Source organism: Bubalus kerabau, chromosome 16 (assembly GCF_029407905.1).
Source record: "Bubalus kerabau isolate K-KA32 ecotype Philippines breed swamp buffalo chromosome 16, PCC_UOA_SB_1v2, whole genome shotgun sequence".
NCBI lineage: Eukaryota > Metazoa > Chordata > Mammalia > Artiodactyla > Bovidae > Bubalus > Bubalus kerabau.
Window position 1 is genome coordinate 56,081,487 of NC_073639.1, and position 13,457 is coordinate 56,094,943.

Here is a 13,457-nt window from a genome sequence, read left to right on the forward strand (position 1 = left end):
CTGCCACAGGAAGTGAAACGAGGTTCAGAAGGAATACACTTTGCCCTTTCTGATGCTCAGCAGAGTACAGTACTGCTGCATAGGCTGTTCTTTATTCCTATATAGATTTTCTCTTTTTTTTAACTTCCATTACTTTTAGGAATTTGAGAAGAAGGAAAGAATAAAACTGAAATTTTGGAGTTTGATTTCCACTGTTCAATTTTTTTTCATGATCATAAAAAGTCTTTTTTTCAATTGCAAACTAAAGCATTTTACAAATAGGAAGTAGTTCTTGTTAAAGCCGGGGCTTCCCAAGTGGCTCAGTGGTAAAGAATCCACCTGCCAAGAAGGAGACTCTGGTTCGATCGTTGGATCGGGAAGATCCCCTGAAGAAGGAAATGGTAATTCACTCCAGTATTCTTGCCTGGAAAATCCCATGGGCAGAGGAGCCTGGCGGGCTACAGTTCATGGGGTCACAAAGAGTTGGACAGGACTTAGCAAACTAAACAACAGCAAATAGTTAAAACCAACATGGAATCCAGCTGAAAAATAAACCAAAGATCAAAATGTATCCCTTTCATTTTTTAAAGATGTATCTCTTTTAAAAAGCAGTATCTCTATAGGAGTTGATAACAAAACCTGAAAACCTTATGGAAATGAGATTTTTATAAAAGAAACGCACTCCTGGGACTTCCTCAGTGGTCCAGTGGTTAAGACTCCACTCTCCCAATGGAGGGGGCCTGGGTTCAATCCCTCGTCAGGGAACTAAAATCCTGCATGCCATGCGGCCAAAAGAAAGAGAAAGGCACTTCCTCCAAGCATCACCAGTACCTCCACATTGCGCTTGACGAAGGTCTTGGTCACTCGCAGCATGTGGGTGTACTCAATTAGCTCCAGCAGGTTCTTCCTCAGCTTCTCCTTGTTCTTAGTGACCTCTCTCAGCTCAACCTCCAGCTTCTGCAACTGCTCCTGAAATGCAACACCAGTCCTGGCTCTAATACTCTTTTCACAGCACCCCAGAACCAGGAGAAGTTTTTAAAAGCCAGAATGTATATGAGAGTTTGATAGGGATATGAAAACATGCACAGGTTTTCAAAGTTCATCATTTTCTGTTTCATATTAACTCAGGTACCCGGGATGGCAAGCACTTGGGTGCCATGATGACTCTGCATGCTACTCTCAGGTCTTAGCACTTCTTCTGGTTTCCCTTCACCTGCTTACACATTACCATACACCAGAGAGTCTTCCTCTTTTAAGACTACATTTTCTTTTATTTGTAACACAGAAAAACACTCTTTCCCAAACATACCCATTTCTAGTCTCTAGCCTGAGTTTCTATGCAGTTGCACTTATTCAATTAATTAGACATAAAAAGACTTGAGAACAAATCTTTAACAATTAGTTGTGTACCAAGCATCCTTACCAATACTTTAAGTATTAAAACAGTAGAAGCAGAAATCTGTAAAACAACCCACTGACTCAATGAAAACTTGTATTCAAACAAATGCCCTGACACACTACATTTATTACTTGTGCTCTGCTTTATAGAACTGATAAACAGCTACAATCACCATATTTGTAATTGCATCACAACCAACACACCAAACTTGCCAAACCAGCTGACTGCTCTCATTGGACTGTAGAGTTGTCTCCAGAGTCCGTTCATATACCAACTGCTAAATGACTTCCTCCCAGTAAAACAGAGCAGTCGGCAATGGAATGGTCCTAATTATTCAGTACTAATTGTTTTAGAAGGGCTGTAAAAGCTCTAGTCTATTTCCGAGTGTGATGAACGCTCAGATGAGGAGACCAAAATCTCAACAGATAATTCATGGGGGTGGAGGGGGATGCTAATGAATGAATGACCCCATGCTCTCACAGTGTATCCCAGACACTGAACTCCAAGAGAAGGAATCCTGCTGGCTGACCATGGGGAACCACTTTCACACTAGCTTCTGATAATTCGAGGGGAAAGGGTGAGAGTGAATCAGGGGAGAATGTGAAGGGCACAGGCCTGAAGCCTTGATCACCTGCAGTAGCAGAAGCATGCTAAGGCCTGCAGAAGCCCAGAGGTTACATGACCAGATCTCACGATCTAATTCTTGTCAATCTCTGTTCAATACCACCTGTCTTACACTAAGGAAGAAAAACCTGAATTCTAGTTAAAATGTGTCACAGATAATCTGTTACTGAGACTTAATCAAACATGGTCCTTTGACTTTCATTCCACAGTCTTGAGAAGAAAAGCAGAAAAGCACTAGACAATATACAGTAAGTGAATAAGCCCAACTGAGGTCGTGGACCTAAAACCCTCCTCCAGAACCAAGTTACCTGCATTTCCAGCACTTGTTTCAGAGGTGGTGCCGGAGGACTGGTGTCCCCTTCAGGGAGGGGAATATCCGCTCTATTGATTTCCTGCACCAAGTATGCTGTGGAAAAGTTAAACAAATTAGACTGAAAAACTTACTCCAGGACATTTCAGTGAGAACATTTCATGTCCCCACTTTTCCCAGGTCATCTAAAAGCTGTCTAAAGGCACAAAAGTCTTGACTGTCCCAACTGACAGATGACTACTGTCACCTTGCTTCTGAAGATCTGTAAAGTAATTCTGCCTAGAGAGATCAGCATAGAGTGACAGTAACCTATATACATATTTTCTGAAATTCCCCGAACTTCATTACTAAAACTCTAGTTAAAGAACTTTGGAGTCACACTTGCCTCTGCCACCTGTAGACAAAGCAGAAAGTTAAGAACACACTTGGAAGTGCCAGGAATAAGCCACCAGAGATGTCAGTGTGAACTCCCTACAGATGCCATTAGGAAGAAATATATACCCATCAGGAAAAACACAACAACCTTTCTCAGCAAAGAGAGAAACCTCAGGGCAAAGAGCCTGGCTCTCCCAAGTCACCAGTTAGCTGTGATGCTTTGACTTAGGACGATTTACACTAGATTCATGAAACTCATACTCAAACAGCCAAAAATAACTTAAATTCTTTAGTTTACATGTTCAATTCCTTGAAGCATCCTTTTCCATAGGATAAAAGTCATAATACCTGGTAAAAAATCATTACCAGATACAATGTTTTGGAGAAGTCTTACTAGTTATTTTGCTAGGAAGGAAGAAGGAAGGAAAGGAGGGAGAGAGGAAGAAAAACAGGCAGAATGTCTTACCAATAAGGAAGCAATGGGCTTAAGAGCTTTTTGGAAATGGATGTAAATTTTTTTTAACCTATTTTACCTAATTTTGGGCTTCCCCAGTAGCTCAGCTGGTAAAGAATCTGCCTGCAATGCAGGAGACCCTGGTTCAATTCTTGGGTGAAGAAGATCTCCTGGAGAAGGGATAGGCTACCCACTCCAGTATTTTTGGGCTTCCCTGGTGGCTCAGACAGTAAAGAATCCGCCTGCAATGTGGGAGACCTGGGTTTGATCCCTGGGTTGGGAAGATCCCCTGGAGGAGGGCATGGCAACCTACTCCAGTATTCTTGCCCGGAAAATCCCAATGGACAGAGAAGCCTGGCAGGCTACAGTCCATGGGGTCGAAAAGAGCAGGACACAACTAAGCACAGAAGAGCATGGCACATACCTAAATTTACTTGATGGTTCATTTTCTTTTAAGTCTGGATTCTTTATGAAACAGTTTAAGCTACAGGAGAAGGCAATGGTACCCCACTCCAGTACTCTTGCCTGGAAAATCCCATGGATGGAGGAGCCTGGTGGGCTGCAGTCCATGGGGTCACAAAGAGTTGGACACGACCGAGCGACTTCACTTCCACTTTTCACTTTCATGCACTGGAGAAGGAAATGGCAACCCACTCCAGTGTTCTTGCCTGGAGAATCCCAGGGATGGTGGAGCCTGGTGGGCTGCCGTCTATGGGGTCACACAGAGTCAGACACGATTGTGGTGACGTAACAACAACAAAGCTACAGGAAGCCCTGGGCATGTCTAATGTCCTGTCAATCCTGCCCTGTCTTTGAAAACTCATTCCAAATATACAACCTGCCCAATGACTCATACACGTGGCAAAGAAGGAAGTGTGATGTTGCCCTGTCTTTCACGATCCACACAAATGACTGGGATCGCAAACAATATGCAGAGGACTAGGCTGCTGATGATCCAAAGGTTTCTTTTGATCTTAAAAATCGCAGTTAAAAAATATGAAATCCACAATAATTAACTATTAGAAATCATTCTAAAAGTCACCTTTATCTCCCTCCTCAACTCTCTCATCCTCAGGTTTTTCTGACAGTGACTTTGGAACTGTTCTCCTCTCTGTATTTCAATCAAAACTTCAAGGTTTGAACTGATAAAGACTATTTTATTTTAAAAGATGCTTGCTCCTTGGAAGAAAAGCTATGACAAACCCAGACAGCATATTAAAAAGCAGAGACATTACTTTGCCAACAAGGTCCCTATAGTCAAAGCTATGGTTTTTCCAGTAGTCATGTATGGATGTGAGAGTTGGACCATAAAGAAGGCTGAGTGCCAAACAACTGGTGCTTTTGAACTGTGGTGTTCGAGAAGAGTCTTGAGAGTCACTTGAATTGCAAGGAGATCCAACCAGTCAATCCTAAAGGAAATCAGTCTTGAATATTCACTGTAAGGACTGATGCTGAAGATGAAGCTCCAATACTTTGGTCACCTGATGTGAAGAGCAGAATCATTAGAAAAGACCCTGATTGAAGGCAGGAGAAGGGGACAATAGAGGATGAGATGGTTGAATAGCATCACCAACTCAATGGACATGAGTTTGAGCAAGCTCCAGAAGATGGTGAAGGACAAGTAAGGCTGGAGTGCTGCAGTCCATGGAATCTCAGAGTCAGACTTGACTGAGCGACTGGACAACAATAACATTTTATTTTAGGCTAAGATGTTAAAAGTTTTACAGATAAAGGAAGTAGCCTTGAGCTGCTGAGTTTTAACAGTTAACAGTTAGAGAACACTGATGTATGCAAAGGAAATAATGCCTGAGAAAAAGGAAATTACTAACCAATCTATCTACCACTTCCTACCTCCCTTGTACTCTGATTCAATTTTAAGTAATATATTAACATGTAACAAGTAATATATTAACATGTATAACAATTTTAAGTAATATATTAACATGTATATTTTAAGTACTATATTAACAAACATGTAGTTTGTTCTAAGTTATAACAAACTACAAGGGATTGGCTAAATAACTCATAGTATATTAATACCATAAAATACTATGCTGCCATTAAAAACAATGAATCAATCTGTTTACTGACATGAAAAGATGTTAAAGTATCATTCAATGAGAAATAAAGCTAATAACAAAATAACCTGATCATTATATATGTAAATCCTTAATTTTATAGATGAAACGTAAAAAGTGTGGAACGATAATATAAACCTACATAACAGTGATTACACGAATGGTGAGAATACAGATGATTTCTTTTTTCTTTTCTACGTGTCTAGATTTTCTAATTTTTCTAAAGTGAACAAGGTTTGCTTATATATTTAATTATATAAAATAATTATTTAAGTTATTTAAAAAAACTTACCCAATATTCGCTCCAGTTCTTCACATCGCTTCACCTCACCAACAAATTTTCTTTGGAAAGAACTTACATTCTGGTTGAGCTGAGAAGAGGGATGAAAATTTTGCTCTGAATTTTCTAAAATTTAAAAACAACTTCGATTTTATAAATAAAGTACAACTGCCAGGGTTTAAGGGAAAAGCATATCCTTGTATACTACTGAGTAGAGTATAAACTGACACATCTTTTCTGGAAAGCAATTTGGCAACTGTTATCCAAAAGTCTGGGGACTTCCCTGGTGAACCAGTGGTTAAGAATCTACCTTCCAATGCAAGGGACACAAGTTTGATCCCTGGCGGGGGAACTGCAAGCCCACTCACCACAACTAGAGTGCAGGCACCACAGTAAAGACCCCGCGCAGCCGAAAAAAAAAAGATAAAAAAAAAAAAGCCTGAAAAATATCCTCTAGTCCAGAACGATCCCATGAAGAAATTCAGCCTCAAAGAAAAAACTATGGATACGGACAAAAATGTATGAAGAGGAGGATCAACTTCAAGGATAGAGAAAAAAACTACTGACCATGGAAAATTGGCTAAGGAAATCACCGTCTACATCCACACCGCTGAATACCAGCATTAAAAACAACCAATACATCAACATCAGGGAGGAGACACCCAGAAACCTGATGTAAATGAAAGAAGACACAAAGGGCCACAGACTGTGCGACTCCATTTCTATGAAACATCCAGGCAGGGAAACCTAGAGGCAGAAAGCAGATGAGTGACTGCCTGGGTCTCAGAGTGAGGAGGGGATGACCTGGAAATGAGCATAAGGGACCTTACTGGGATGACGTCATGTTCTGAAACTGGCTTGTGGCAACGGACACAGTACTCAGAAAATTTTCTAAAAACCAACAAATTGTACACTTGCAGCAGGTGAACTTTATGATACACATCAATAAAGTTGTATAAAAATTATGGGTCGGTAATATAATTGATTACTATACATTTATTAAAAATGATGTTTTAAATGATTAGGTATTTGATTATATTAAGAAATTATTATTAAAAATTTTAGGTATGATAATGGTATCTTTTTAGTGTCCTTACCTTTTAGAGGTACTTATTGAAATATTTATGAATGAAATAATATATCTGGGATTTGCTTCCAATTGATCTTGTCTGATGGGAGCTTTCTTTTTTTTTCTTTTTTGCACCATATGGCCTTCTGGGGTCCTGGTAGTAAAAGCACCAAGTCCTAACCACTGGACCACTAGGGAATTCCCGCCACGGGTTTATATTACGGGTATATAGCAATTCACTGTTTCCATATACTCTTCCCTCTACTTAGTATCTTATCATACAAAGCTTAAAACAACAAAAAAGATTATAAAAGAATATTTAATAAAATGAGGAAATTAATCACAACTTGTGTGTGGGAAGAAGGAGATTAAACATATTATCAGTGTGGGGCTTCCCAGGTGATACAGAGGTAAAGATTCCACCTGCCAACACAGGAGACGCAGGTCTGATACCTGGGTCAGGAAGATCCCTTGCAGGAGAAAATGGCAACCCACTCCAGTATTCTTCCTTGGGAAATCCCATGGACAGAGGAGCCTGGCAGGCTACAGTCCATGGGGTGACAAAGAGTCAGACACGAATGAGCACGCACGCATGCACACAGTATTAGTGTGGCTCCAATGATACAAAAATACCTATGCATGTACATTTTAAAATATGATTAGAAAAATAATGTTTGGCCAATGTTAACCAAAATGGTAAAGTGTACTTCTAGCTAATGGGATCATGGAAATTATTATCTTAGGTTTTCCAAATTTCCCACAATGGACATATATTACCATCACAACTTTTTAAATTACAGTAATTATTTACACTGAAAGGCATGTGGGGCAAGAATTTTACGTTTACTCCACGCAGCATGATATGGGGTTGAAAGTGAAAGTTGCTCAGTCGTGTACGACTCTTTGCCACCCCACGGACTATACAGTCGGTGGAATTCTGCAGGCCAGAATACTGGAGTGGGTAGCCTTTCCCTTATCCAGGGGATCTTTCAAACCCAGAGATCGAACCCAGGTCTCCCACACTGCAGGCAGATTCTTCACCAGCTGAGCCACAAGGGAAGCCCAGATGGTGTGGGGCACTCTGAAAAAGGAGAATTACAAACAGCGTGGCATGAAGCTGCTTGAACATCTACCCTAAAGCCTCAATTCTTGTTCAGTTTTCCAAACTTCTATAAAGAACTAACCAGAAGAAAGGCAAAAACTCTAATCTCACTTCTGTTTGTCACATTTGCACTCATTTCTGGAAGTCACACTAATCCAAACTAGTCACCACTTTCAAGTTCCTAGTGATTCAGATACCCTCAGCCTGGTTAGAACTAAGAATGAGCAGAGGAAGCCGCCCATCAAAAGCTGTCTATAAATGACACGGCTTCTCAGTTTTGATGTCTTTTTCTTCAATATCAAACACTAGTGAACTCAAATCGGACACCAGGGTTCCACAAATAGTAGGATCTTCGTGAAAAGGCAAATTTCTGTGGCAACAACGCACACGTGACTGGATATGTCATCCCCCATCGCCAGCTTACACAGCATGGTAACTGGTTTTTTTCTGTTGTGTGGTTTCTTGTGTGAAGTTTAGCTTCTCTTTTCTTTTTAGGTGGTAACAGCACCTTAATTCCAGGCTAATGCTATGAAGTACATTTTAACACAGATTCACTTTAAGACTAATAATTAATCTAGAAAAACCAGCACAGGCCGCCTCGTGCTGTTTTCACCAGTACCCACACCTGCGATCCTGACAGACAGGAGGTAAACACTGTCCCCAGACTCCAGACCCTGAGAAAAGTGGGACGGCCTTGCCCTTCGCTGAGTCCTACTGGTGAGTTGAATCACCTTTCTTTTCCAGGTCTTCTCTTTGGCTATCGTTGCAGAAACTCTGGTCCTACCTCTCCTCCCTTAGAAGGATCGCTAAAAGAAAAGGGGGAAGAGCTCCCACCTGCGCAAGCCAGAAAAGACTGGCATCAGTGATCCCACCCACTGAGCACAAAGTCAGTAAGAAACTCCAGAAGAGAACAGAAAGGGTCAGGTATGATGGAGCTCTCTGCTCTAGCTGCTTGACAGTCATCCTGAAGTCAGACACACATACACCCCTGAGCTCTGAACACAGAGCATCACACAATGTGAGCATTTCCACTTTATTTCACTTCTGAAAAAGATGAACAGCACTTTCTTTTTCTTTCCCTGATTTTCAGTTTAGAACAATCTCAACCGTCCTCTACTACCTAATGTAATGGCATTCAACAAAATTTGAATCTTCACAGCAATTACAGCATTTGTTCAAACCTCTAAGACTTCAGCTTGACTGAAGTCTCTTGGCCTGAGGACTAACAGGATGGAAGAAATCTATTATAAAGAAGGGAGCCTGTTTCTCAAACAACTCTTTCTTGAATCTCTCCGGGGCTCCTTATTCACAGTTCAGCACAGCCCCTGCCAGCAAAGTGGGCATCATGTGCTGAAGCCCAGGTGGCTCCAAGAACCAGGACAAGCTGGGCCCTCTCCGCAGCCTTACCTCTCATTCAGGAGTTTCTCTCTGACCTTGCAATTGCCTTGGGGGACCAACCCAAGGATCGCTGATATCAAATATTGAGTAGAAGAGTTCCCTTTTGAAACTACAGCACCCTCAGAAAGTTGAAGGGAAACCAAAGCGATGAAAGGCGGGTCCCAAGAATTAAAGTGTTCACTCAAGTGACTTCGAGCTCAATCAGCCAGGTCCTGCTTCATAATCTCCTTTTCACACTGTTTTTTTTCCTGCAATGGCACTTATTACAGCTCATAATCAGAGTGTGTTTGTTAACTCCTCCCAGATTGTGAGCAACAAAAACACAGGGACTTTGTCCATCCTGCTCACCCCTGAGTCTCCAGCACCAAACTCAGCAAGCACTTGATACAAGCTTGTTCATTCATTTCACAAATGCCTATTAATGCCCACAAAGCCAGGGGCTGTACTTAGGAGTCAGGAATGAACAAGACTCTTATCCCGAGGGGTTGACAGTCCATGGTGGAGCCAAACAAAAAAACAAATAAACAGATATATAAAACAAGTGCTTATTACTACTTGTTGGGGGGACAGCTCCCTTACAACAAATTCTGACTCTACTTCTATTCCGTACTAGGTAGTGCTAGGTATCAATACATCACCAGGTATCAGTGAACGACAAAAAAATCCCGCCGCCAGGGAGCTTACACCAAGTTCATTCCTAATTCAGACTCCTGGCTCTTCCTGTTCCCTCCACCTGGGTCCGTGTCCCCCAGAACTTCCCAGGCCTGGATCACTCCTCACTCAGGTCTCAGCCCAAGGACACCTCCTCAGAAAGGCTTCCCTGACCGCCCCTACCGGGGGCACCATCTCACCATCCCCTTTTATAGTCAGTACAGCAAACGTATTCCTGTTTACGTATCATTACTTAATATTCCTCCCCTCCTCCGTAAGTTCCAAAAGGGCTTCAAGAGGCCTTAACAGATTTTCTCTCCCGCTTAATTAGCCCAGCGCCTGGCTCCGAAGCATCAGATGGCACGACCCTAGCTGATGAAGACAAGCGTTCCTAACTAACCCAGCGAGGGCGGCCGCGGACCAGACATCCGGCGACCCTGGGCTCGGGCCCCGCTCTGCGGAAGCTCTGGCCGGAAAGTGGACTTCAGCTTCCCCTTCTGGGAAATGGGCGCCCCTGCCCAGGTGCCCGCGGGGAAGGAGGCCCGAACGAAAGGTGCAATGAGGGAGCTTGGCGGGGAGCGACAGCCCGCATCTCACGGGCGACACTCACGTCTCGGAACTCGACCAGGCCCTTCTCGCCCAGGACGCTGAGGCACTCGTAGGCCGTGCCGGACTGCAGAAAGAGTTGCGCCAGGCACATGGTCTCGCTCCGGAACAGGGACCCCATGGCGGACCGGCCCGCGCCCCCCGGCGGGACCCGACGGGCGCCGGCGGCTCCGGGCTGCGCGGGCCCGCACGGTCAGCCGGGCTGACCCGGGGATCGAGCTTCTCCTGCGGCCTGGCCGCGGCTCCGAACCATGGGGCTCCGGGCTATAGCAGCTGTCCCCAGTCCAGCCACCGGGGCCGCCGCTCCAGCCTCCGCCAACGCCGCCCTCGGGGCCCCGCCCCCTCGGCTACAGCCGGTTCCGGTTCCGCCCCCACGCGTGCGCGCGCGCGCGCCCCGCCGGCCGACCAATGGCGCCAGGAGTTGCGGCCGATGGCGGCTGCTGGGACAACGGGCATTAACCCCGCGTTAGTGCGGGGAATTCAGGAATGCAGCCCCGGCCTGACCAAAAGCTGCCCCTCTCTCTGCCGTTCACAACTTTATAGGAGGAGTTTTATTGATTTTACGTGCTAGAAAGTTCACCCGACTAGAGTATTACAATTTTGTGATTTTTAGTAAATTTACAGAGTTCAGCGTCTGGATCAATTTGAGAACGTTTCCATCAACCCCATAAAGATTTCTCCTGCTCAGCTGCAGTCAGTCCCCTTCTTATCCCCTAGGTCCCGATAACCACTAAACAACCTTTTCTCCATAGATCTGTTAAGACATTTCTTATCAACGGAATTACATCCCGTGTGGTGGTTTTCTCTGGGGTCCTGGCCCCTGTGCGGACAAAGCAGGGTCTGGTGCCAGGCTACTCTTGATAGGATCCTGCACACAGCAGCTACAGAGATCTCTAACAAGACGAAAATCGGATGTAAGCTTACTTAAAATCTTCTGACTTCTCCCACTTCGTTCTGAATAAAGTTCAAACTGCTTACTAGGGCCAGCAGACACACCACCTGGTCTAACCTCTCCCTTCCCCAAGCCCTGATCTCCACCCCACCCACCTGCCTTCTTTCTTTTTCCAGGTTGGTGCACTTGAACTTTCTGACTCTTCCCTTCTCTCTGCCTAGAACACCCTTCTCCAGGGCCTTCTCAAGATTAGCTCCTACAAGTCTCAACTCAAATGTCTCTGCTTCTAAGAGGCTGGTCCTGACCACTAGCAGAAGTGTCCCTACCACCCCACCCTAGGCAGTCCTGTTTTATTTTCTCCATAGCACCTACCACTGTCTGACATTATCTTGTCTATGTTTATTGCCAGTTTTCCCCCAGTAGAATGTAAAACTTCCTGGACAAAAAAAAATCACCTGCCATTTCGGTAAGCAAAGGATGTCACAGCCATCAAGCCATTAGCCACTGCAGCCGCCCCCAGGGGTTCATTCTGAGGGGATTCAGAAAGGAGAAAAACAAGTTACCGGTCCTAAATAGTTAAGATGCATATCTAAGGAATAATTTCGACGAGCCCAGACTCTTCCACCTTCCCACGCATGGAAAAGTGTTGCAGAGAAGAACCAATTCTGACTCCCATGTTTCAACTGTTTCTTTGACTTGCTTTTCATTGCTGTTGTTATTATAATCATTCAAAATGGCCTGTCTCAGAGGATGCTACGCCTCTGCCTGTTAAACTAAAGTGCCTTTGTTCAGCTCAAAGAGAGACTCTGACCCTGAGCACCTGTGAATGGCTGTGAGAAAAAAAAGAGATTAACACATCCCTTCCTGAGGCTGGTCCTCCGGGACATGTACTGCAAGCCTGATGGCCCTTTCTACTTTACCTCCTCATTGCTTTTCCTTCTCTATTCTGTCTTTTGACTTTAGTTGCTCGTGGCTTCTCTCTCTGGTCTATAGAAGAACCTGGCATCCAGACCTGGACAAGATGGTTATTTTGAGACATTAGTCTGCCATCTTCTCCATCAGCCAGCTTTCCAAAAAGTCATATTCCTTGCCTCAACACCTTGTCTCCAATTCACTGGCCTGTCATGAGGCAAGCAGAGCGAGCTTGGACTTGTCAACAAATGCACTAAAAATCATTAACTTGTGATGGCTGTTCTTTGTGATTACAGTAATCTTTTGATGTTCAACTACATGTTTTTCCTTCGACAAAAACTCTTGTATATCCTGGCTCCTCCCTTACCTTTTTCAGCTTCACAGCAATCTGAGAGGCTGCCTTCCTGAGCTATAGCCCTCAGTAAGATCCCCAAACAAAACATAACTCTCAACTTTCAGAGTTATGTTGAAGTTATTTTGTTTTGTTTCAGTCAACAATTCTACCAGACAAGGGACATTGTCTTGTTATCTCCAGGGTTCAGGGCAGTAGTAGATCAATAAATACTTCCCAAATGCATATATGAACATATAAACTCTATATAGTAAGGTCTTCCCTGTAGCTCAAATTGTAAAGAATCTGCCTACAATGCAGGAGACCTGGGTTTGCTCCAACCCTAATCCCCTTCTACTGTCAAAGTGAGTTTTTCCCTTCTCAAGTCCAAAATCACCCTAACAAAGCCCACCAAATCAGGCTAAATTCCCTGTCATTTGGAAATTTTACATTAACTTCGCAGAGCTAATTATGCTAACTGCCAGGGAAAGACTCTGAATCACTACAAAGAACCAATCAGTTGGGTATTTCCTTTGCTTTAATAAAAGACAATTTTCAATTCCTAGCGGGTGTAATCACCTCAACCCACAGAGATCCACATCCAAGAAAGAGTGCAGCAGAGTGGGGAGAAATTCAGTGTTTCCGTGATGTTGTGGACTTTTAAAAAAGTATTCACAACCTAAAAGTGGAGAGTTGTGTTTTATTTGGTGGGATTTTTTAGGACTTCAAGCCCAGGAGACAGCGTCTCGAGTGACGCTGAGAGATCGGTTCTGAGGAGCAGGGGGAGGAGTCAGGTTATAAAGAAGTTTGCAACAAGGGGAAGGTAGTTTGAACATCAAAAGATTATTGTTAATTAAGAAAAAACAGATATCTCAAGTTAAGGAATTTAGTGATTTTTTTTATGTATGGCAAGATGCAAGAGTCTGGGCTCACTGAAACCATTCCTTTCATACACATCTCACCTATCTGGGGCCAGTATCCTGTTTTCACATCCTGA

The 13,457-nt window shown here is 43.6% G+C and overlaps 1 protein-coding gene across 2 annotated transcripts in view; it reads right to left on the reverse strand.

The window, feature by feature from the left end:
- Positions 1–10,657, reverse strand: part of ATP6V0A2 (ATPase H+ transporting V0 subunit a2) — a 41,039-nt gene extending 30,382 nt beyond the window's left edge. Inside the window, exons 1-4 of one of the 2 annotated variants that reach the window (XM_055549531.1) lie at positions 10,330–10,657; positions 5,512–5,590; positions 2,311–2,408; positions 811–948 (exon numbers count right to left, since the gene is read on the reverse strand). In XM_055549531.1, the coding sequence (XP_055405506.1) occupies positions 811–948; positions 2,311–2,408; positions 5,512–5,590; positions 10,330–10,446 (432 nt within the window). In that variant the 5' untranslated portion in view covers positions 10,447–10,657. The remainder of the gene's footprint in view (positions 1–810; positions 949–2,310; positions 2,409–5,511; positions 5,591–10,329) is intronic. The other variant, XM_055549530.1, reaches the window with a different exon arrangement.
- Between the last annotated feature and the right edge of the window lie 2,800 nt (positions 10,658–13,457).